This window comes from Lampris incognitus, chromosome 9 (genome assembly GCF_029633865.1).
Source record: "Lampris incognitus isolate fLamInc1 chromosome 9, fLamInc1.hap2, whole genome shotgun sequence".
NCBI lineage: Eukaryota > Metazoa > Chordata > Actinopteri > Lampriformes > Lampridae > Lampris > Lampris incognitus.
Genome location: NC_079219.1, coordinates 8753760 through 8776467, shown reverse-complemented (window position 1 = coordinate 8776467; position 22708 = coordinate 8753760). Strand labels below are relative to the sequence as shown.

General features: G+C 47.1%; 2 protein-coding genes across 2 annotated transcripts; both read left to right on the top strand.

The window, feature by feature from the left end:
* Nucleotides 1–3593: 3593 nt before the first annotated feature.
* On the top strand, nt 3594–12681 carry mdc1 (mediator of DNA damage checkpoint 1). Its single transcript, XM_056286133.1, has 6 exons — nt 3594–4019; nt 4855–5013; nt 10932–11477; nt 11584–11662; nt 11807–12584; nt 12670–12681. Exons 2-6 carry the CDS (start codon nt 4884–4886, stop codon nt 12679–12681), a joined length of 1545 nt encoding a protein of 514 aa, XP_056142108.1. The 5' UTR covers nt 3594–4019; nt 4855–4883.
* Nucleotides 12575–21633, top strand: LOC130117762 (trichohyalin-like). Its single transcript, XM_056285970.1, has 7 exons — nt 12575–13116; nt 13607–16863; nt 17753–17893; nt 18615–18797; nt 18935–19060; nt 20983–21093; nt 21221–21633. The coding sequence occupies exons 1-7, from the start codon at nt 12681–12683 to the stop codon at nt 21422–21424; spliced, it is 4458 nt and encodes a 1485-aa protein (XP_056141945.1). The 5' UTR covers nt 12575–12680; the 3' UTR covers nt 21425–21633.
* The last annotated feature ends 1075 nt before the right edge of the window (nt 21634–22708 follow it).

The window sequence follows — 22708 nt, the reverse complement described above, 5'->3', positions numbered from 1 at the left end:
CTTGTGCTTGACCAGAAGCTGCAGTAGGGCTCTCTGCTGCCCCTCTTCGAGCTCCTTACTGGCGGCTGCATACAGGGATGACAGATGGTCTGGTAGATCCAAGGCTGTTGCGGACTCCAGCCGTCGCACTGACACTTGTTCCTTCTCCGCCGGGTTCGTGGGGTTCGGCTCTAGGGACGGGGTTTCCTCTGCCTCAACCAACACGCCCAAGCAAACACCTCTCCTTAGGGTCACTTCGCGGGGCGACAAGTTGCATAGTCGCACAGGGACTCTCTTGGCAACGTCGACTACTACACTGCCTGAAGAGACTCCTTCTGCAAGGCCAGTGGGCTCCAGGACGGCAGAAATTCCTGGCTTTGGGCCTTCCACTAGACCCCAGACGTCGCGTTCGCTCTCCGCTGGTAAAGTCGAGGGGCACTCCAGCAGTACTCTGGAAACCGTGTACTCTCCTAGCGACCTGCCTATGACGACAGTGCCGATCGGTTCTCCATCAACGTGTACTTGTCCTCCGACCGAAACTGTGACTCTGGCGGCTAGCATAAAGTCCAGACCCAGGAGAAAGGGGTCGCGGATGGGTGCGACGTAGATGTCCCAGTCCTTGGTCTTACGGCCCAAGCGGATGGTGACTCTATACTTCGGAGTCTCGGTCATTTCTTTCCCCTCCTCCGCGTTCCTCAGGACGGCAGTCCCCACACTTGGCTGACCAGCTAGCTCCAGCTGACGGAAGGTGTCTTCAGACATGACGGTCGCCTCCGCGCCGGTGTCCACAACGCACTTGAGTTCCAGTTTGTTGACCGTGATGGGCACTACCAGACTAGGACCATCTCCTGCTGCTCGGTTTATGCGGGGTGCTGGCTGGCTATCGGCCTTTTCCTTGACGTGAGGGCTCGGTGAGCGGGAGGTGCAGTCTCGTTTGAAGTGGCCCTGGCCTCCACACTGGTTACAGGAGCCTCTAGGGGTGGCGCCCGGACTCGGTGATTGGTAACGCCGCTGCCCATTAGTGCTGCTCGCCGGCCGCTCTAGAGTTCTGCCCCGTTCCTCCTTCTTCTGTTCGGCTGTGTCGGATGTCAGCTGCGGGGGGGACGGTTTCCAGGAACGCCGCATTTCCTGCAGCAGCGCCGCTACCTCGGCTTTCAACTCCTTGATGTCAGCATTTAGGTCGGACTGCGTCGCGCCGGTGGCCGTCGATGTCGGGTTTGGCGCTCCCCCTTTACGCTCATCATCCCATGACACTCGGTGAATCCGCCCCTTAGCTTCGCTCTCCCTTCCAAGCGTTGCTCGATAGTCGTATTCTCGGGCTTCTACCTTCTTGAGGGCGTCTGCCAGGGTCTTAGGTTCGGAGCCCAGGACTTCGTAGGCGATGTTTTGGTTGCGCAGGCCTCGCAGGAACGCCTCGGCCGCGAACTCCTCCTGCAGTCCGACGTCGACCCGTGGATAGGCTAGCGTAACCAGCTTCCGTACTTCCTCTCCAAATTCAGACAGGCTAGTCTCCTTCCCCTGCCGAACCTCGCTCAGTTTACGGCGGGCAGTACTGGTGACAAGGGGTTTGGGATGGTGACTTCTGTTGCGGCCATCCGCTACTGGGCCGACATTCTCCATTCCCGGGGGCAAAGCATATTCACGGGGTCTCACATCCGGTCCGTCTGGACGGGGGACCAGTGGAGTAGTTAACTCCATGTCCTGCACCTCCAATGTTGTAATGCTATGACTGGCTCCATGGCCACTATCAAAGCCCTCCTGATAGCCATTGAATGGCTGCGGGGAACTAGGGAGCGGGTGGAGTCCCGTGCTCAATTGCTGCACAGCGGGAGGTTGGGGATGTGGCACAACTCGCCCGACAAGTACCCCTTTAAGCATGCACTTCACCTCCTCCATTGATTGTTCCTGCTTTTCTTGGTTAAGGAGGGACCGCTCAAACATTTGGGCTAGACGACACATCTGCTTTTCCATTTCGCTTTCCACAGCGCTATCCTCTCCCCCCCCTACAGCACCGTGCTCCACGTGCTCGATCTCCTCAGTAGGTTCCAACATCATCTAGATCACATGCAACGATGGCCTTGATAAAGTGCTACTGCACGTAATTAGCCGGTTGCTAGTTAGCAAGGACGCTAACGTAAATAGCAATAGCACCGCTATTCTGTATGGAGACAGAATGCAATCCAATTTCACCACTTCTGAACACCACTTGTCGCGGGACTGGGTTTAGATGTTCTTATATTAAGTAGTTGGAGGCTGGGAATTATGGTGCGACAACACAGTCTCTGGCGTTAATTAGCCGGGCTAGGCTACGGGTTTAGCAACCCACCTTGCACTGCTCCTGCAGTCTGCAGACGATGACGGACGCTGGCTAGCCTGGCTGGGATGGTCTCACTCTGCAGACACTCGCACTGTCACTGGCTGCACACTCTGATCTCTCTCTGGGGGCTGGTAATCACTCTTACTGGTTCTATTATGGTCGTCGCTGGTTAGTCACTGTCTAGCGTCAGCTCAGTCGAGGTGTAGGAGTCAGGAATGTTACGTCTGATCGCTAACACGTTATGCTAAGCTAACACTGTGTGACAGTCTGTAAACCACTATAACAACTAACTCACGCTGTGCTGTGCAATGGATAACAATAGGCAGCACGCACGCATTCCTAAGTCTCTTCTCATTGGCTAACAGGGTCTCGCGTTACTTTAGTCAGACTGTCTGTCTGTCACTATCTGTCAGGGAGCTGTCCCGCAACAATATGTTTGATGTAATACTATATTTTAGTAAAGATTGGAAATAACATGCTGTATATCATACAATTAGTTATTATTTTTGGAAAATGCAATATCCATAGGAAAAAATAGTCAGGAGCCAAGCCAAATTTCCTACACTTTATTAATACATTTAAATAATATAGAACCATTTTATCTAATCTTAAAAACAAAAAAGCTATTAAGACCTTCACATTACTAGGCGAATATAAAATGCTGCATATAACAAACTCTGGCATTGTAAAATGTAATCTTTTTTTGTTTATTTTTGTTTCCTTTTTATTTTTGTTTTCTATTGTCACTGTCTTTGCACCGTTGTATATGGAAATGTGTTCAATAAAGAAGGAAAAAAAAATCCACGACCAGAATTCCTCGGGCACTTTGGCCCAATCGGAGTCTTTTTCTTTAGAGTGACAATACGAAGTCAAATGAGTGAATGTATTTTTCTGAGTGACGGCTGTGTTGGCCTATAGCTATAGCACCGCCTACCGAGGATTTGAGTGGCAGTTTTTTTCTTTTGTTTTGTTTTTTTCCTTTATTGACTAACTGACAACGAGTTGCACACGCGTCACATTTTTACAACATGAATGACTACGGTGCAAACAAACATGCCGGGGGGGGTAGGCCAAATAAAAGATAAAAATAAAAAGGAAACAAAAACGTTTAAGACACAACAGCTAGGAAGTGTCCGTTGTTGATCACTTCCGTAATTGTCATTTGTCCCACCCGCATTCCGCGAAGACCCGCCCCTGCCCTGCCTCTGATTGGCTAACCCTACCCCCATTTTAAGCCTAACCGTAAACCAACCTAACCAAACAGAGGCAACGCGTACGAGCCAATCCAGAGGTAGAGTAGGGGCGGGTCTTCGAGAATCGCGCTTTCTGGAAGGCATGGCAGGTGGGTGCCGAAAGAGATAATGACACATAGGTGTTTCTTCTCAAACGCCACTCTCAACCTATATTAACAGAACATTGCAGCGCGGCTACATTGCTAGCAAAAGCCAACGGCTTGATGCGACTAGCCAAGTGTGTGGTCGTATGTCCTGTGATCAATATTTCGAAACAATAGTCAACAAACCAACCTAATTAGTAACGGTTATACCTGTTGACAGTTTGTATTCGCAAGCCGGTTGGACGAAGGTCCAGATCGAAGACGGGGGAAGGTGGTCCGCTGAAACGACGCCGAAGGTCTCGCCGTCTCGGCGTGTTTTGGGAGTTTCACCTACGCCGGACATTTTACGTTTCCGGCCACCGGAGTCTCCGAGCGATGTAGTACAAGGTGGGTGTTTCGTTTCTGTTTTCGGCAGGGGGGTGTAGTTACCAGTGCGGTGATATAGTTGTCTGAGGAAATGCTCAACAACCTGGACAACGGCTTGCCTCTTTAAGGACACGTGACTGGACGGCGTTGTTTCCAGTGTCCCGAGTTGGGGCAGAAGCGTTGAGTTGTAAGCTTGAAAGCAACGTTCACGCAGGCTGAGCTTTTAGGGAATCTGCCGTTTGCACGTGTGCGTGGTTGATGGGATATTTTATCTAAAATGTAAAGAAAAGTTCGTCAACCATCAGCGCAAGGAAACGCAACACAGCCTGGAAACCAACCGTTGGTTAGCGAGTTTGCTTGCGCTGAGCTCACAATCCAACTTTAGCGTAAAATGGTTGTAAACTACTAATAAGACACGTTAGCCCCCAGCTAACGGGTCTGACCCTTTAGCCGAGCGGTTAGTGATGTCGCCTTGTGGTGCAGTACACCCCGTATCGAATCCAGCACCGGGCAAGAAAATAACCGTTTACATTGGTGGCAGCGGTGGGATCCGGAAGCGTGCAGATCCTCAGAAGTCTCTTCGGAGCGCGGGACTAACAAAGCGCGAGGGCACGCTTCCGGGGGAGGGTGACGACTGTAAACTACCAATAAGACCCGTTAGCCCCCTAGCTAACGGGTCTGACCCTTTAGCCGAGCGGTTAGTGATGTCGCCCTGTGGTGCAGCACACCCCGTATCGAATCCCGCACCGGGCAAGAAAATGACCGGTTACCATGGTGTCGTTTAGATCTTTGGGCCAACGAAAGTGAAATACGCGTTTTTTTCAATTGTTGTCATTTTTGCACGTCTTGTGTATAGCCGTCGTCTTGTCCTGTCCTGTGTGAAGAATGGACGCCACTCAGATGATCGACGACTCAATATATGAGTCGGAGGAGGAAGAGAACGAAGACGACAACGAAAAGAGAGAGCCACTGGCTAAGCTGCGGATTTTAAAGAACGAACATGTCCCTCAAACAGGTATGTTAGCTGAAAGCTGCTACTACTATTACTTTCGGCTGCTCCCGTTAGGGGGCGCCACAGCGGGTCATCGGTTTCCATCTCTTCCTGTCCTCTGCATCTTTCTCTGGAACACCAGCCACCTGCATGTCCTCCCTCACCACATCCATAAACCTTCCTCCTTTCCTCTTCCCTGGCACCTCCATCTTCAGCATCCTTCTCCCAATATACCCAGCATCTCTCCTCCACACATGTCCAAACCATCTCAATCTTGCCTCTCTTGCTTTGTCTCCAAACCGTCCAGCCTGAGCTGTCCCTCTCATATAATCGTTCCTAATTCTGTCCTTCTTCATCACTCCCGATGAAAATCTTAGCATCTTCAACTCTGCCACCTCCAGCTCTGCCTCCTGTCGTTTCGTCAGTACCACTGTCTCCAAACCATATAACATACACTATATCAGCGGTGGCTAACCATGTGCCATGGTGAGCCATGTGTATGCAGGTTTTCATTCCAACCTGACTCCACCAGGTGATTTCATTGATACGTTCTTCTCTTTGGTTGAAGGGTTGCTAATCAGTGAAATCACCTGGTGTGGAGTCGGGTTGGCATGAAAACCTGCATACACATGGCTCTCCATGGCACATGGTTAGCCATCCCTGCACTATATGGAAAAAAGTATTGGGACATGCCTCTTAATCATTGAATTCAGGTGTTTCATTCAGACCCATTGCCACAGGTGTATAAAATCAAGCAGCTAACCATGCTGTCTGCATTTATAAACATTTGTGAACGAATGGGTCGTTCTGAAGAGCTCAGTGAATTCACGTGTGGTACTGTCATAGGATGCCACCTTTGCAATAAGTCAGTTCCCTCATTTCATTTTTAACATGTGCCTGCACATTGTTTTTAATGACAATTGAATTGAAATTTTTTTCCCTGCTAGATATTCCACGGTCAACTGTAAGTGGTATCCTTTTTTTTAAAAAATATTTTATTTTCAGTTTTATATTCAAGACACACACAAGATAAAGCAAAATAAAACAAAAATTAACAGACAAAAAAAAAGAACAACAAAAAGGAAAAAAGGGGGAAAAATAGCTGCCAGACATATATAGGTATATAACATAACTTGGTTCACAGCAGTTTTCAAGAAATTACACAAGTGTTACAAGAGTACAGATAAAAGGGAAGGAGTCCTGGGTTGCATCACTACAGACTGTAATTAATTATTTTTCTTTGAGATAGTCAGTGAATGGACCCCATATGCTCAAGAATCTATTGGGTGCTTTAGATTTATGGTATTATTGAAAAATGGAAGCGTTTAGGAACAACAGCAACTCAGCCACAAAGTGGCAGACCATGTTAAGTCACACAGCGGGGTCAACGAGTGCTGAGGCACATAATGCGTAAAAGTCGCCAATGCTCTGTTGACTCAATAACTGCAGAGTTCTAAACTTCCTCTGACATTAACATCAGCACAAAAACTGTGCGCCAGGAGCTTAATGGAATGGGTTTCCATGGCCGAGCAGCTGCGAGCAAGCCTTACGTCACCAAGCAGAATGCCAAGCGTCGGATGGAGTGGTGTAAAGCACGCTGCCACTGGACTCTGGAGCAGTGGAAAGGGAGTATTTTGAATAGACCATGGCCTGGGTGGGAAGGGTCTTCCATGGTCTTTCCTGCTCACCTCAATGTCTTGCGGCGTAAAGGTCATGAAGGGATGGCAGGTTGCAGCCAATCACCCTCTCAGCAGAGTGAATGATACGCTGCAGTCTGTCCTTGTCCTTGGTAGTGGCAGCAGCACTATTTCTTTCTTTAGTAGCCAAGCTACACTTGTAATTCCACCATGGCACGATTCTCTTATTCCCTGTTAGCAGAGCTTTTGGTATACTTTCTGAGGCAGCTTCTGTTATCATATATGTACTTCACTAGTGCATTCATCCACATCACGAGTCATTTTAATGTTGTTAGCTAATTCCCTGCAGCGTTCTTTAACTTTGTTTTGTTGAGCATTTTGAAAGCACCATCTCTATATAGGATCACGTTCTTGGGTACATTTATCAGTGTTTATTGTACATATACTGGGAAAATGGTCACTACATATGTTATTATTGCATGTTTTCCATTCACATATGTTAGCCATATTTGCAGAAATCAGTGTTAAATCAATACATAACATTTTATTCCTATTTATATCTAATCTTGTTCCTCTACCATTGTTAATACATACAAGATTCCTTGTGTCAGTCATTTCTTCAATCACTGCACCCTTATTATGATCACTTCCCCATAAACTATTGAGTGCATTGAAATCACCGCACTAAACTTCTCCTTACCTTTCCTCTCCTATTATTTCCTTAAACATTGCTGCAGTTAAAGTATGACATGGATTATAAAAAATAATATTTTGACTCAGTCTTGTGTTCTGTACACCTCAACTTCGCATTCATGTCTACCTAAAGGACTAATTCTTCTCTGTGGTAAATTATCTTCAATGAATGTGACACAGCCACCCACACCCTTGATTATTTGCTCGGTCATGTCTGACTGACATGTATCCTGCCAAAACGAAATCTAGATGTGGTTTCAAGAATCAAGAACAAATGTCATTTCTACTTGACAATAAAGAAATGAAATTTCGTTTCACTCAGCCCACAGCAGTGCAGCACAAAAGATAACCAAATTTCCAAAGACACCACCATAAACAGAAAACAAAACAAAAACAAACAGTTAACAACACAGCCCGTTCAGTGCAACACAGTCCAAAAATTCCACTGACCAGATAATGAACGCCAGCCAGGATGACTGTCGGAACTGCCGGTCTGCATGGGCTAGCAGTTAGCTTAGCCTGCCCCGCTTCTGCGTCCTGTCCGACCGCCTTTGGTGCTTCCTTCTTGGGTGCTGCTCCAGGCAAGGCCGTGGTTCTTGGGCCTACAGGACACAGCAGACTAGGCTCCCTCAGCTGATCCAACGCCAGCTGTCCCAGCCGGACACCTTCGACACACCTCCCCGCACTCCACACAGTGACACAGACGCAGACAAAACCTCTGCACAGCGGATGCTAGGTGAGGCCTCTGCCAGACCACCTTAGTGTTTCCTCTCGGGCACAGCTCCGAGCAGGGCCATCCACAGGACGCAGCAGACCAAGCTCTCTCAGCTGATACAACACCAGCTCTCCCAGCCATAAAATAAATAAATAAATCAAAGATAAAAATAAAAACGTCACATGATGATACAAACTTAGACGTAGATGTGGACAAAGACCCTGCATAGTCGGTACTGGGTGAAGCTGCTGCAAACGTGAGTTTGCACCGCCATCTTCCCATGTTTCAGCCATGTTTCTTGAATGCATATTACAGCTGGTTTGTCATTTAAATCCTTCTTAAATTCCTGTCCATTTGCTAATACTAATAACGGGGTGGCACGATGGCCCAGTGGTTAATGCTGTCGCCTCACAGTAAGAAGATCCTGGGTTGGAACCCCAGAGTTGTCCAGCCTTGGGGGACATCCCAGGTCGTCCTTTGTGCGGGGTTTGCCTGTTCTCCCCGTGTCTGCGGTGGGTTTTCTCCGGGTGCTCCAGGTCCCCCCACCATTAAAAAGACATGCATAGAGGCGTCTGGGTAGCGTGGAGGTCTATTCCGTTGTCTACCAACACGGGGATTGGCGGTTTGAATCCCTGTGTTACCTCTGGCTTGGTTGGGCATCCCTACAGACACAATTGGCCGTGTCTGCGGGTGGGAAGCCTGATGTGGGTATGCGTCCTGGTCGCTGCATTAGCGCCTCCTCTGGTCGGTTGGGACGCCTGTTCGGAGGGGAGGGGGAACTGGGGAAAATAGCATGATCCTCCCACGTGCTACGTCCCCCTGGCAAAACTCCTCCCTGTCAGGTAAAAAGAAGTGGGTGGCAACTCCACATGTATCGGAGGAGGCATGTGGTAGTCTGCAGCCCTCCCCGGATCAGCTGAGGGGGTGGAGCAGCGACCGGGATGGCAGGGTGATTGGCTAGGTACACTTGGGGAGAAAAAGGGGGCCCCCCCCCAAAAAAAAGAAAAAGCGTAAGCAACCCCTAAGGGTCACTAAAGCGAACGCGCCCACAACGAGGCAAGCAACACTACACCTGGCTTTCTGTTGGTTGGGGAGTTTTGACTGAGTTATTGAACAAAAACATCCGAGAGCAGAGCAGAAACACCCTATCTACTATGAATCCTCCATTCAATGGAAAGAAATTACATAAAATTTGAACATTCTTATGGACTGAATTGTACAGTCCCATAACCCAGGTTGTATGTAGATGTCGCAAAACAGATCCATTCAATGGATCACATCCGCAGGCTCCTCGCAGGCTCTGTTAGGGTTTTGTTTACCTTTTCGCTTATTCTTTTTCTATTGGCTTGCGCCTACGTCACGTAACTGTCAAGTTTCTTTCTGCAAAGACAAAAATGACTGTCATTCCTTACATTCTCAGTGGAAAATGCAATATTTTAAGCTAGTTTTGGCATGAAAATGTGTTTTGATCACATTTCTAGTGAGAAATCTGTGTTTTATTTTCATAATCTTTGTTCAGTGAATGTATATGATCTTTAGTTTGTTAGTTATTATGAAGATTCTTTCGGTCTCTCCAGAAAATGATTATATTTCATTATATTTGATCTTATATTTTTTTTATAAATATGTGTTACATTTTAACTTCTTTACTATTTTATGTTTATGCCTTAGATTCTCATTTTTACTTAAAATGACTCTACTTTTTTGGATGAGCATTGTTGAAGGGAGCCAGAGAAATAAGAATCTGTGGGTGCTGGAGCCTGTCCCAGCGCTCATTGGGCGGAAGGCAGGGAAACACCCAGGACAGGTCGCCAGTCCATCACGGGGCAGACACACACAGTCACACTTAGGGGCAATGATGAAATATTTTTCATTCGAAAAATACTTTACAAAAATGAACCACAATATAGTTATTAAAATCACAATAATCTCACAAATAATTACAAATCGCATAAATATAATAGTCTCACACATACATTATTCTCACAAATGATATATAATATAAACTGTACATCAGTGGTAAAGGAATAAACTATGTAGAGGGCTTGTGCAAGTTTTAAAAAAAAAAAGAGAATATAACAAAATATGAGATCAAATGTAATAGAATATAATACTGTGATTGTATTTCAGTGGTAGACCACTGAAGAATTGTATTTGAGCATAGAAAATGTTGCATTCCAACAGTTTTCTGGCAAGACCAGAAAGAATCTGTAATAACTAACAAACTCAAGATCATGTACATTCACTGAGCAAAGATTATGAAAATAAACTGCACATTTCTCACTAGAAATGTTCTCAAAATGCATTTCAATGCCGAAACGATCTTAAAATATAGCGTTTTCCACTGTGACCATTGAGAATAAAAGCATTGTCAGCCATTTTTGTCTTTGCAGAAAGAAACTTGAGAAGTCAGTGGGCGCAGGCCAATAGAAAAGAATAGGCCAAAAAAAAAACAAACCATAACTGTGCCTGCGGGTGTGCTCCATTGAATGGGCTTGTTTTGCAACCTCTACAACCTGGGTTAGGGGATTGTACAACTCAATCCATAAGAATGTACAAATTTTATGCAATTTCTTTCCATTGAATGGAGGATTCATAGTAGATGAGGTGGCAGAAATGTAAGAACCGCAGTTTTACATTTGTTTGCAAGCAACAATATGTCTGAGTGCAAGCATACAGTTTGAGCTGAAGCAGAGCAAATCTAAGCGCAAGCATGGGCTATTAGATTGTGAGGGCAGGCAGGGTTTTGATGGAAAGCATTACAAAACCTGAACGGGAAATCTATAAGCCATGCTCTCAAATTGAAAGATGACGCTCTTGAATAAAGAGGGGGGAAAAAAACCATTATAAAGGACCGTCACAATGTATTTCTCATTGTCAGTGTTGTCTTTTTTCAGAGCTGCCCCTCTATTTGGGAGAGAACGTGCTTGGTCGTGATCCCAGCATCTGCACCCTGCCCCTTCCTGCTCGCTCAGTATCCAAGCGGCATACCACAATCTGCATCTCTGTCTTCCGCCCACATGGTCACCGAGATGCAGCTGTTATGGAGGCACTGGTGTGGGATATGGGGAGCATGAACGGGACCCGCAAAGGCTACATCAGACTATCTCCTCATGTCCGCTATGCCCTCAGCGAAGGAGACAGGTTAGTGGTGGCAGACATCCCATGCCAGTATGTCAGCTGTGCTGCAGACAAGATTTCCAAACAAGAGGATGTGAGAAGTCCTGTGAACAAACACAGTGAAAAACGTGTCAACAGAGACTCCAAAGTGCCGGCGTTGGCGTTGTCACCTAATCAAGAAGAGACAAAGAAGACTGCTGAAATCAAAGGCCTGTCCTTTGAACGAACTCCTGCTCAGCCAAAGGGGACCCTGGTCCCAGAATCTGACTCTGATTCAGAAGGAGAGCAAGGGACGAGAAAAGACAGAAGGCTAAAAGCTGTTGGTATGTCATTTTTTTAAATGGTAAATACAATTCAGTTTGTGCTGTTATTGTACTGAATGTCTTTCATCTCTGTACATGTCTCTCTCTGTCTCCTCTTTGCCTTCAGTGTCTGATTCTGAATCTCATGCGTCCAATCCTACCTGTTCTTCATTCCTAAGTCCAACAAACATAATCATTCCAGAGAGGTAATTTAAAATATTATTTGTAGAAGTTTTGTTTGTTTTATAGACAAAATGTGTGTTTATTACTGCATGAACTATAAAATCAGTCTGAATATTCAGTGCATTTTTTTCAAAGCTTCAAGACTTTCCTTTTTTTATTTTTTCAAGTGAGGACGAAAGTCCCATCACACCCTCCTCCTCCACTAAAAATAGGTCGAAAAATTGTGTCAGCTTCAGCGAGGAAGAGAAAGACATGGATGTGGGGCGACATCAGCTGAAGAAAGAAAGGGCACAGGTGATCGTGGATGACAGTGCAGAGGAGGAGGATGGAAGGGAGAAAGAGCAAACAGCACCAGGAGAAAGAGAGCCTGAAAAAAGTGGACGAGATGTACCAGTGAAACAAGCAAATGCTGTCAGGCTCTCTAAAGAAGACGGATTGCCAGTATCCACAACAGCAATCTCCTTGGATGTCGTTCCCGTGTTTAAAGTGGACAATGACACTGATGTGGAGGGAGAGGAGGAGGAGGAGGAGAGGGACATGTCTGCTGGTCCTGCGACCTTAAATGAATCCCAGACGGTCGACCATTCAAAATATCGAGCCCAGTTTCATATGGACAGTGATACAGATGTGGATGAGGATGCTGATGCCTTAAACAATGTTAATAAATCAGTACCTGCTTCTTATGACTGCCCGAAACACACCAATTCCCTTAGGGTTGTTCAGTCAACAGCCATCAATTTAGAGAGTGACACTGATGTAGATGATGATGATTGTGCTGCTGTGTCAGGCACTGCTGCCAGGGCAACAACCACATCACTTCAGAATGCAAGCACAGCTGACACTGCTCCTTTCACACTGTCGAAAGATTTCCATGTTGACAGTGATACAGACGTTGACGAGAAAGACGATTATTCTGGAGCAGGGAACACGGAACACTCTGCTACCGTAGAAAAAACTCCTCATAGAACAGACCCTGGTGGAGTTGAACCTACTTCTACTTCTCATAACCTACATTTGGACAGTGACACAGATGATGAACTAATGTCTGGTCACAATCGTAGCAAACTCACTGCTGCAGACACAGGAGCTGATTTGGAGATCCGTTCTGACAGCGATACAGACCTGGAGGAGGATGCTCCTCGGCCTCCACCTATCATTGCCATGGCAACTAAACTTGCAACACTACCAGCCAAGGCCCTGTCTGTGACCTCTGCAGCTGCACCTACATCAACAGCTCGTCTGACAGACTCTGACGCAGATACAGATGTGAAGGAGTCAGATCTAGCACTGCATACTTGGGCCTTGGCTGATCCGGTCAACTTCATGTTAGACAGTGATACTGATGTGGATGAAGAGGCTGGTGAAGCAGAGGAAGGTGAAGGCCGGGTCTCATGCTTGTCTGGAGGAAAGGACTTGGGATCGCCACTGGTTTTAGCTTCTACACAGCAAAAATGTTCTTTACGCTCTGAATTATCAGGTAATCTATTATGTTGTATGTTATATAGCAGAGTGGTCTTGCAGTCAGCGATACCTGCCTTCAACACATGAGCTATGTTTGAACCCCATGTTGGCAAACGTTAGCCTTGCAAAATTGTTCAGTCTTGAGCATGATGTGTCAGAATCCCTACCAGTGTCGGGGGCATCATTCTGTTGCTGGCCTGTGCTATTACTTCCCCATCGCAGAGACAACAAAAAGAGAATTTAATAGTAGAAGAAGTATCGAACCGTTATTGGTAGTGTTTCAGCAATTTGGGGGTGGCAGAGCTATTTAGAAAGTTTTCTTTTCTTCAAAAACTTCTTGTGAGACAATTGCAGTTTTAATTGGAGTTGTTGGAGCCATCCAGAGGTGAGTTGTGATACTATTCAGTATACAGTGACAAAGACGGTGGCCACTTCTGAGAGGAAACATTTATATAAGCTACTAATTGGAATATATATTTTTGTGTCATCTTCCATCCCTCTCTCAGCACCTCTTGCCTCTTCAATGAGACTTGTAGCATCTTCTCCCTCCTCAGACAGCCAGGAGAATGATGACGTTGTCGTCGCAGAAACGCAGTCTTTCATCCTGGAAAGTCGGGGTCACCAGGCCAGCCTTCCAGGCGAGGCCATGCATCTCAAGCTTTTGCCTGGGGACGAAGAAGATAGACAGGCCCTCTCAGGAGGCTCTCTCCAGCTGGGCTTATCTGACAGCAGCCACCTGCAGCTCCAGGCCCAAGCTCTAGCCATGGAAAACACCCAAGCCTTTGTCCCCATAGATGGGGATGTTAATCTGGGAAGTGTCCAAGAGTGTGGAAATAACCCTCCCGTAGACAGGAACTCTGTGGAGGATTCAGACATAGAAGCTAACAAGGCCTACGAAGGGAACGGGGAGTCTGCCAGTAAATCAGATGGGTTTGGTAATGAAAAGCAGTTAGATTTTGCATTACAGGCAACACAACCATACCTCCTAGAGCCCTATGAGGAAGAGGAAAGAATAAACAAAGCTGCTACTGCTGAGACTCAGCAGTTTTTCTTTCCCCCAATAACCACTCTTGCCATGGCTGAAACCCAACCAATGTCTGCCAGTGGGGAAGAAGGGGAGGAGAAGGAGGATCTTGTGGGAGTCAAATCTTCTACAGTTTGTCAGATATCCAGAAAACAGAATGAGGGAGAAGAAAGGGATGAAACTGATGAGACAATTCAAGCTGAAGAGGGGCTTACCAGCAGTGACATCTCCACCGCTGAAACTCAACCCCTGGATTTGCATGATGCCGAGGAGAGTGACGATGAGGATTCAGTTCCAGTTGTACGCAAAAGGAAAGCAAAGCCACTGAGACCTGTGGAGGAAGAGGAGTCACAATTGATCCCTGGCTCAGAACCCTCTGATGCTGATACCCAACCCATGTTTACCCATGACAATAAGGAGGAGGAAGATGAAAAAATAATCAAACCTTTATCTGCTAAAAGAAAGGGCAGATCACAGAGTGGAAAACCAGAGTTATCAACCAGCACTCACACCTCAACTGCTAAAACCAAACCTGAAGCCGCAGAAGAGGCCAAGGCCAATAAGCAGAGAGCAACTGGACGACCACAAAGAGGGAAAGGTGGGAGAGAGTCTGACGCCGGAACCAGCAGCAGCAGCTGGGGGGGAAGATTAGTGAGAGGGATTAGATTAGGAAAGGAGGAAGAGCGGGGCAAGCCTTCAGAGCTTCCTAAGAAACAAACAACGGGTAAGGGTAAATCTTTGTTCAGCACCAGAGGAAGAAGAGGAGAAATTAGACCTGAGGAGGAGGTGGAGGACAGTAAAGATGAGAAGGTGCGGCAGGCTAAGCGAGGTAAAAAACCCACTAAACGAAGAGGAAATGAGCAGGAGGAGAGAGAACGGAAAGAGGAAGAAGGAGTTGAAATGGAACAACAGGAGCAAGCCGTAAAGGACAGGCTTCTAAAGGAACAAGAGAGATCGGAGAGAGCTCTGAAGGAACAAGAAGAGAGGGAGAGGTTAGAGGAAGAAAGAAAGGTTATGGAAGAAAGGGAGAGAATAAAGCAGAGGGAACAAGAAAGATTGGACAGGGAGAAAGCAGAAAGGGAAGAGAAGAGATTAGAGAGGGAGGAGAGAGAAAGAATGGAAAGGGAAAGAAAAGAGCTACAAAAAATGGAAAGAGAGAAGAAAGAAAGAGAAGAAATAGAAAGATTGGAGAGGAAAGAACTAGAAGAGAGGGAGAGATTGGAAAGGGAGAGAAAGGAAAGAGAAGAAACGGAAAGAATGGAAAGGGAGAGGAAAGAAAGAGAAGAAATTGAGAGGAAAGAACTAGAAAAGAGGGAAATACTGGAAAGAGAGAAGAAGAAACGGGAGGAACAGGAAAGAAAGGAACAGGAACAACAGGCAAGACAGAGAGAGAAAAATGAAAAGGAAGAAAGAGAGAGATTGGAGAAAGAGAAAAAACAACAAGAGAGGGAGGTGACTGAAAAAGGATTAAAAGAGCAAAAGGCCAGGGATGAAGAACACAAGCCCAAAGCCTCCAAAAGGGTTTCCAGAGCAGCCAGAAGGAGCGTTGCAGCAGCAACTGAAGCAGAACCAGAGCTAGACCTCAATATCTCAAACAGCGATGGTGTCCCTGCCAGGAGAACCAGGTCTCGATCCAACTCGGCAAGCTCTGAGAGGTCCGCTTCCGGTGTGACAGCCCTACAGAGCAAAGGGAGAGGGAGAGGCCGAGGAGCAAAGACAACCAGTCAGCCAGTACCTGAAATCACTACCAGACACAGCAACAGGCGGTGCACCGTTGCTGGAGATCCATCTGCCGAGAGAGGTACAACAGAACAGAAAACTGATGATAATTTTCCACCAGGAGTCCTATCCAGGTCCAACTCCCTCAACGCTGAGCCCTCTGGCTACAGCCCTAGTTCCCAGAGCCGAGGGAAAAGAGGCAGGGGGAGAAAGAGAGCATCGGAGCCGGAGGAAGACTCCATCCCCGCTGTCGATAATCAGAATGACCACAGCCCAGCTCCCAAAGCAACAGCAAGAGGCAGGAAGAGTCAGAAAGTGGACAGTTCCTCTGATGTGTCTCCCCAAATACACAAGGAAGAGAAGGCATGTTTTCAGCAACCTGGCACCACAAGGGGGAGAAAGCGAGGCAGTGCAAATGACTCTGAACATGCTGCTGCTGCTGTGACAGATGAGGAAGACCAAAGAGCTCATAATTTAGACAGAGCCACTAACGACTCATTTCTACCTCAAAGTAATGTCAAAAGCAAAGGTAGGGGCCAGAAAGCAGAAACTATCATGATTCCAGTAACTGCTTTATTCACGAATGAACACGAAGTTAAGGAGAATGGCAGACAGAAAGGGAGGAAGAGGGAGCTGGAGGAGATGCTGGGGGATGAGGAGGGGGAAAGCAGCGGGTCGAAAATATCCAGAGGGAAGGCAAATGCCCGGGGGCGAAGAACAGAAGCAACAGCAGCAGAGGAGGAGGAGAGAAAGAGTGAAGCAAAGGAGGTGAAACCTGCTCCTGCCCCAGCTAGTAGAGGGGGCAGAGCATCCACCACTCAGGGGAGGAGGAATGCCAAAGAGCCATTTGCTGGAGAGGAGGTGAAGAAACACACTCAGACAATTGAGGTGGAGATTGTTGACGGGAGGTTCGAGGGAACGCAGTCAGTCACCCACACAAAGAAGGCCGACAGGGAGGAAGGAGGTACAACTTCTGCCCTTGTTTCCATGGATCGGGATGCAAGCTCTGAGTCGCCAGAGGTAATAATAATCACTCAACACATGAAGTGCATATAAAACTCACTTTTCTTTTGGCCATGCTTGCCTTGTCCTTTGTGGTATTTTGATTCAAATAAAGGCATTGTAATGTACTGTAAATGTGAACTATAACAAAGGAGTGGCTTGGTAAATGATTTAGGGGGGAGGATAGGAGGAACCTAAATGACTAAATTGTCCCTAGGTGTGAATGTGTGTGTAGGTCTGTCACAATTATTTCATAATCACCTGATCGCGATTATTTAACCTCACCGCAATCATTTTGCATAATCCTTAGAATTCTTTCCATTTGTATAAAAAGAGCTGGATGAAACTAACAGAAATGTCATATTTCCATCACTATTTCCATGTCATTTTCCACCGTTTGTTGTTTGACCGGCACTCTTAATGACATCATCTTGTTGCGCCCCTTCCGCGATGGTTTAATGACCCTGCGATGGCCTGGTGGCCTGCCTGTCCAGGGTGTCTCCCTGCCTGCCACCCAGTGACTGCTGGGATAGGCCCCATCATCCCCGCGACCCTGAGAGCAGGATAAGCGCTTTGGATAATGGCTGGATGGATAGGAGGAACCTCAGTCTTTGAATGTGAAGGCTTTCACGTCAGCCAGAGTCCTTGGAGTGTGTCTCTCTCTGTCTGAGTCAACATTTCCCACTGTCATAATGTACTTCAGTTAACATCAAGGGCTCTCCAAGGATCTCACTTTCTTTTAGCGATATAAGAAGCCTGGTCCTCTTTGCACCAGCATTACTACCGCAATGAATCAAGTGTTCAGGTGTTCACTTGGTCACTTTTTACTCTTATGGTTTATGTTGTTTTCATTTTTTCACCCGTCTGTCTTTAATTTTTATCTCACACCCCCATTTACTTACTTTAGGTGCCACAGACCCCCACAGGGAAGGCATCCAATAAGCGAGCCGCCCCAATGGGCTCCTCCCCTGTGGCTAAGACCCCTCGTACCCCCTCTGCTTCCCCCAGGGCTACGAGCCGTATCAGAGCTTTCAAGCAGTCCTACAAGGTCAGTCTGTTACCATTTTACAATGCTGTGATTGCAACTATTCCCAAAGTACACATGGCCATTGTAACTCTAGTTAATGGTCATGGCAATTTGCATGTGAAACTGATTGTTGGTTCCATTGTTATGTGGTTGTATTGTTCATAAGGGTGGGGATACCTGCAGTCAGTTGAGACTGAAGAGGTCACTTAGCTCTCCACAAATTGCCAGGATTTTTTGCAAAGGTGTCTGTCCAAGAACCCTGGACATCGACCCACCTTGGAAGTCCTTCAGCTCCACCCCTCGTTGAACTGATTCAGCGCTGGGCTTGTGTTCATTATCCGTTTGCCCCTAGTTTATTTTCTCTTTTTATTCATTATAAATTCACAAATATTCTTTATAAATTCATTATAATTCTGTTATCCTCTTTCAATTGTTGTATTATGTAAATTGTGTACACACATCCATTGCACGTTGTCCGTCTTGAGAGAGAGATCCCTCCTCTGTTGCTCTCCCTGAGGTTTCTTCCTATTTTTTCTTCCTGTTAATTTTATTTTTTAAAGTCCGATTGGGTCAAATTGCATGAGAAAAAACAAAACTATCTTCCCTTAAAACATGAATTGAGGCCCAAATACGGTATTAAATCACTATACTTTATGAAGATGGACATTTTATACAGTGTGATGAAACCTCAGCACTATAAGGCCAAAAGGTATTCAAACCGCTCAGTTAGTTTCTTCCTCAGGTTTTGTTTACAGGGGTGACGGATGAGGCGGGGGAGAATGTGGTGGGTCGTCTGGGCGGCAGCTTGGCAACAGGCGTGGCTGACGTCACCCACCTGGTGACTGACAAGGTGCGCAGGACCGTCAAGTTCCTGTGTGCCATGGCAAGAGGGGTGCCGATTGTAACCACCGATTGGCTGGTGAAGGTTAGTTAGTAGTTGGTATATCCCTCTCTCTTTCTCTGCCTCTTTCTCACTGGTGGAGTATTCACAAATATGATGACCCCCTCCATACACACAAGCACACACACGCATGTCCACATCATTCATTTTTTGTGTTTCAGTGTGGCAAGGCCGGCAGCTTCCTGTGTCCGGATGTTTTCATTGTGAATGACAAAGAGCAGGAGAAGAAGTTTAACTTCTGTCTGGAGAAGTCCCTGAGGATTGCCAGTAGTCAGCCTCTCTTACAGGTACTTTCTCACTCGTCCCTCTGTGACTCATTCATTTCTTTTATGTATGTGGATCCCGTGGTGCTGTGCAAAAAGGAAAAACACACTGACTCACCCACAGCCCCTAAAGAAGTCGCTGATGATGAGCAACAATGAGTTGTGGTAAAAAAAAATTCTGTCGTAATTGTCCTCAGAGTAAAACCAGTCCTGCATTTACCAACGTTAAGACTTGGCCTTTTTACTGACATACTTCTTAGCCTACTGAAAAATGGACAAAACAAGCACACGGTGATTATTGTTTATCATTACACTGAGGCTTGTGGGAAAGCATTGGACATCAGTTATAAAAGTGCATCTTTTCTGAGCACTCCCCCATACAGATGAAGGTTTATCTCCTTTTTCACTGCGCTCTCTCACTAGCCTCAGTAGTTTCATTATGCTGGTAAATGTCTTGGCATGCATCGATGCAGAAGTCATATCACTACACTGGACACAGACATCAGATGTGGAGCTGATTTAGGCTTAAGACTGGATATCAGCATGGGGGTATGACTTTCATTCTTAAATCCAGTCAGAAAACCAGTGTGTAAGGGGTGTCCGGGTAGCATAATGGTCTGTTCCATTGTCTACCAACACGGGGATCAGCGGTTCGAATCTCCATGTTACCACCTGCTTGGTCGGGCGTCCCTACAGACACAATTAGCCGTGTCTGCAGGTGGGAAGCCGGATGTGGGTGTGTCCTGGTCGCTGCACTAGCACCTCCTCTGGTTGGTCGGGGCGCCTGTTCAGGGGGGAGGGGGAACTGGGGGGAATAGCGTGATCCTCCCACGCTCTACGTCCCCCTGGTGAAACTCCTCACTGTCAGGTGGAAAGAAGCGGCTGGCGACTCCACATGTATTGGAGGAGGCATGTGGTAGTCTGCAGCCCTCCCCGGATTGGCAGAGGGGGTGGAGCAGTGACTGGGAAGGTCTGGAAGAGTGGGGTAATTGGCCGGGTACAACTCGGGGGGGGGGGGGGGGTTCCCCCAAAAGAAAAAAAAAGAAAATCAATGTGTAGTATGTCAGAAATCAAAACAAATTGACCTACTTTCTGCTTTGCAGAGTGTTTGGTCTTACATTGTAGATAGTAGGTGGAAATGACTGGAAGTAAACCCTCCAGTATATAATAATAATAATTTTATTTATCTAGCACTTTTCTAAAACAAAGTGCTTCACAAAAATAAATGAATAAATAAAGAAACAAGGCAAGGCAAAAATAAGAGTAAGACCAAGTAAGTACCCAATTTCCCCTCGGGGATGAATAAAGTATTCTGATTCTGAAGAAAGTAAGAGTAAAAATAAGAACACTATAAATAAAAACAAATATCAGACATTTGTAAAAGCTTTCATAAAAAAAAAAGTTTTAAGACGAGCTTTAAAAGAAGCTATATGATCCTTGGGGTTCGAGCCCCGGGGTAGTCCAACCTTGGTGGGTTGTCCCGGGTCATCCTCTGTGTGGAGTTTGCATGTTCTCCCTGTGTCTGCGTGGGTTTCCTCCGGGGGCTCCGGTTTCCTCCCACAGTCCAAAGACATGTAGGTCAGGTGAATCGGCCGTACTAAATTGCCCCCTAGGTATGAATGTGTGTGTGTGTGTGTGTGTGTGTGTGTGTGTGTGTGTGTGTGTGTGTGTGTGTGTGTGTGTTGACCCTGTGATGGTCTGGCGGCCTGTCCAGGGTGTCTCCCCGCCTGCCGCCCATTGACTGCTGGGATAGGCTCCAGCATCCCCGCGACCCTGAGAGCAGGATAAGCGGTTCAGATAATGGATGGATTATACACTAAAAACCAGCTGTTAAATGGTTATACGCCAGCTGTTTCTGCTGTGTAACATCTCTCTCTCTCTCTCTCTCTCTCTCTCTCTCTCTCTCTCTCTCTCTCTCTCTCTCCCTCTCTCTCTCCCTCCATCAGGGATATAATATACACGTTACAAAGTCAGTGAAGCCAGAGCCAATGCATATGAAAGACATTATTTGCTGCAGTGGAGCCACTTTTCTCCCCAAGATGCCATCTTCTCACAAGGTACCGATTTTCCGCAAAGTACCTCCTTGTCAGGTCTCAGATCCCTTAACAAAGAGTTGTCAACCTAAATCAGTGGATCTCAAAATCCTCTTCTGGTCTCCTTTCCCTTCTTCCACCCCCCTCTCAGGCTCAGACCATAGTGATTTCCTGTGAGGAGGACTGGTCACTGTGTGGACCCGCCCTCGCTGCCTCCCTCCCGGTCGTCACTGCCGAGTTCATCCTGACCGGAATCCTCCAGCAGAAAATAGATTTTGAGACCCACTCCTTACCAGCCCCTACGATTCAACCCCAGGCTGTGGGAGGTCGAGGGAGGGGCAGGAAGAAGTCATAGCACGGACACAATGACTTGTAGCAGGTTCAGTGTATAGGAAACAGCCAGGTTACACACACGTGCAGGTGGGACTAGGCAGGCCTCATCCACGGTTACACCTGTACACTATCGTCCAAGCCAGTGAGACCAGCAGCCTCACTATTGAATCTGCACAACCTACAGCACCAGAATGGCCCATATGTGTAGAACATTATAAAACCATTGTGACTTTTTCAAGGCTTTGTGTGTGTGTGTTTTTTTGTTTTTGTTTTCCTGATTTCTGGAGTCACATGTCGCATTCCCTTCCAACCATCAAATTGTTGAAATCACGTTTTATTTGTATCTGAATATTGGAGAGTGTCATTTGTTTCAGTTTCTGGGAGGACAGAGTGCCACACACAGAGGTGTTGGAGTGGGCAGGCAGCTGCAACGTGGAGTCTACCCTAAACCACCATCAACTCGGGTGGACTGCCCTCGCGTGCCCAGCCAACGACTCCCACATAAAGTCCTCTACGGCCAACTGCACCTTGGTCAACGCACTGCTGGTGGGCAGAAGAAGTGGTTCAAAGACCAAATGAAGACCACACTGAAAAGATGCCAGATCAACCCCTCTTCTTTGGAGGAACTTGCCTCCTGCCGCACCACCTGGCGCTCTCACGTCTCAGAGGGAGTCAAGTATATGGAAAACCAGCACGCACAACACCGTGTAGCAAAGCGTGCGAAGAGGCATGCTCGCAAAGCTCCCCCGCCTCGCCCCCTTCCCAGCACCACTTTTACATGCCCGGTCTGCAATCACAACTGTGCATCCAGGATCAGACTATTCGGCCACCAAAGGACTCACAAATAGGAGAAGATGGTTATCATCGGACACGATAGACAACCAGCAATCAAGCAAGTGTGTGTGTGTGTGTGTGTGTGTGTGTGTGTGTGTGTACATACACACAGGGTGTTGTGATGCGTCTAGTGCAGCAGTGTGTAGTTGGAGGGAAGGTGCACGTGATCTTCCAACCCGCTTGTGTCCTTCCTGCCCTTAGCTTGCTGCCGCTGGCTAGCCTTTGTGGCGAATAGGGAAGCATCCTAGCGTGTAAGCCTTCCCTTGCCAGTACATAGCCTCTCCTTCACCAAGACTCCTGCCAGGCCTCCCCGTGGCCACACGTGCTAACTGGGGTCTTGCGGCCCCAGGCTAACTTGGCAGGGGGTCTCGGAGCAGCAGTGGGCCCCAGCGATATGGTGTGCAGGCCCACCCTGGTGGACACGCCCTGGCACCTATCAACCACTGCCCCGCTGCCTTGTGGGTGAGTCTGG

Excerpts from the sequence above, each read along its gene's own strand:
- LOC130117762 (XM_056285970.1), top strand. The coding sequence starts at position 12,681 with ATGTCTGGTCACAATCGTAGCAAACTCACTGCTGCAGACACAGGAGCT. Across the intron at positions 13,117-13,606 it reads TTTACGCTCTGAATTATCAG|CACCTCTTGCCTCTTCAATG; the intron begins GTAATCTATTAT and ends TCCCTCTCTCAG. Across the intron at positions 21,094-21,220 it reads AGATGCCATCTTCTCACAAG|GCTCAGACCATAGTGATTTC; the intron begins GTACCGATTTTC and ends CCCCCCTCTCAG.
- mdc1 (XM_056286133.1), top strand. The coding sequence starts at position 4,884 with ATGGACGCCACTCAGATGATCGACGACTCAATATATGAGTCGGAGGAG. Across the intron at positions 11,478-11,583 it reads CAGAAGGCTAAAAGCTGTTG|TGTCTGATTCTGAATCTCAT; the intron begins GTATGTCATTTT and ends CTTTGCCTTCAG. Across the intron at positions 11,663-11,806 it reads AACATAATCATTCCAGAGAG|TGAGGACGAAAGTCCCATCA; the intron begins GTAATTTAAAAT and ends TATTTTTTCAAG.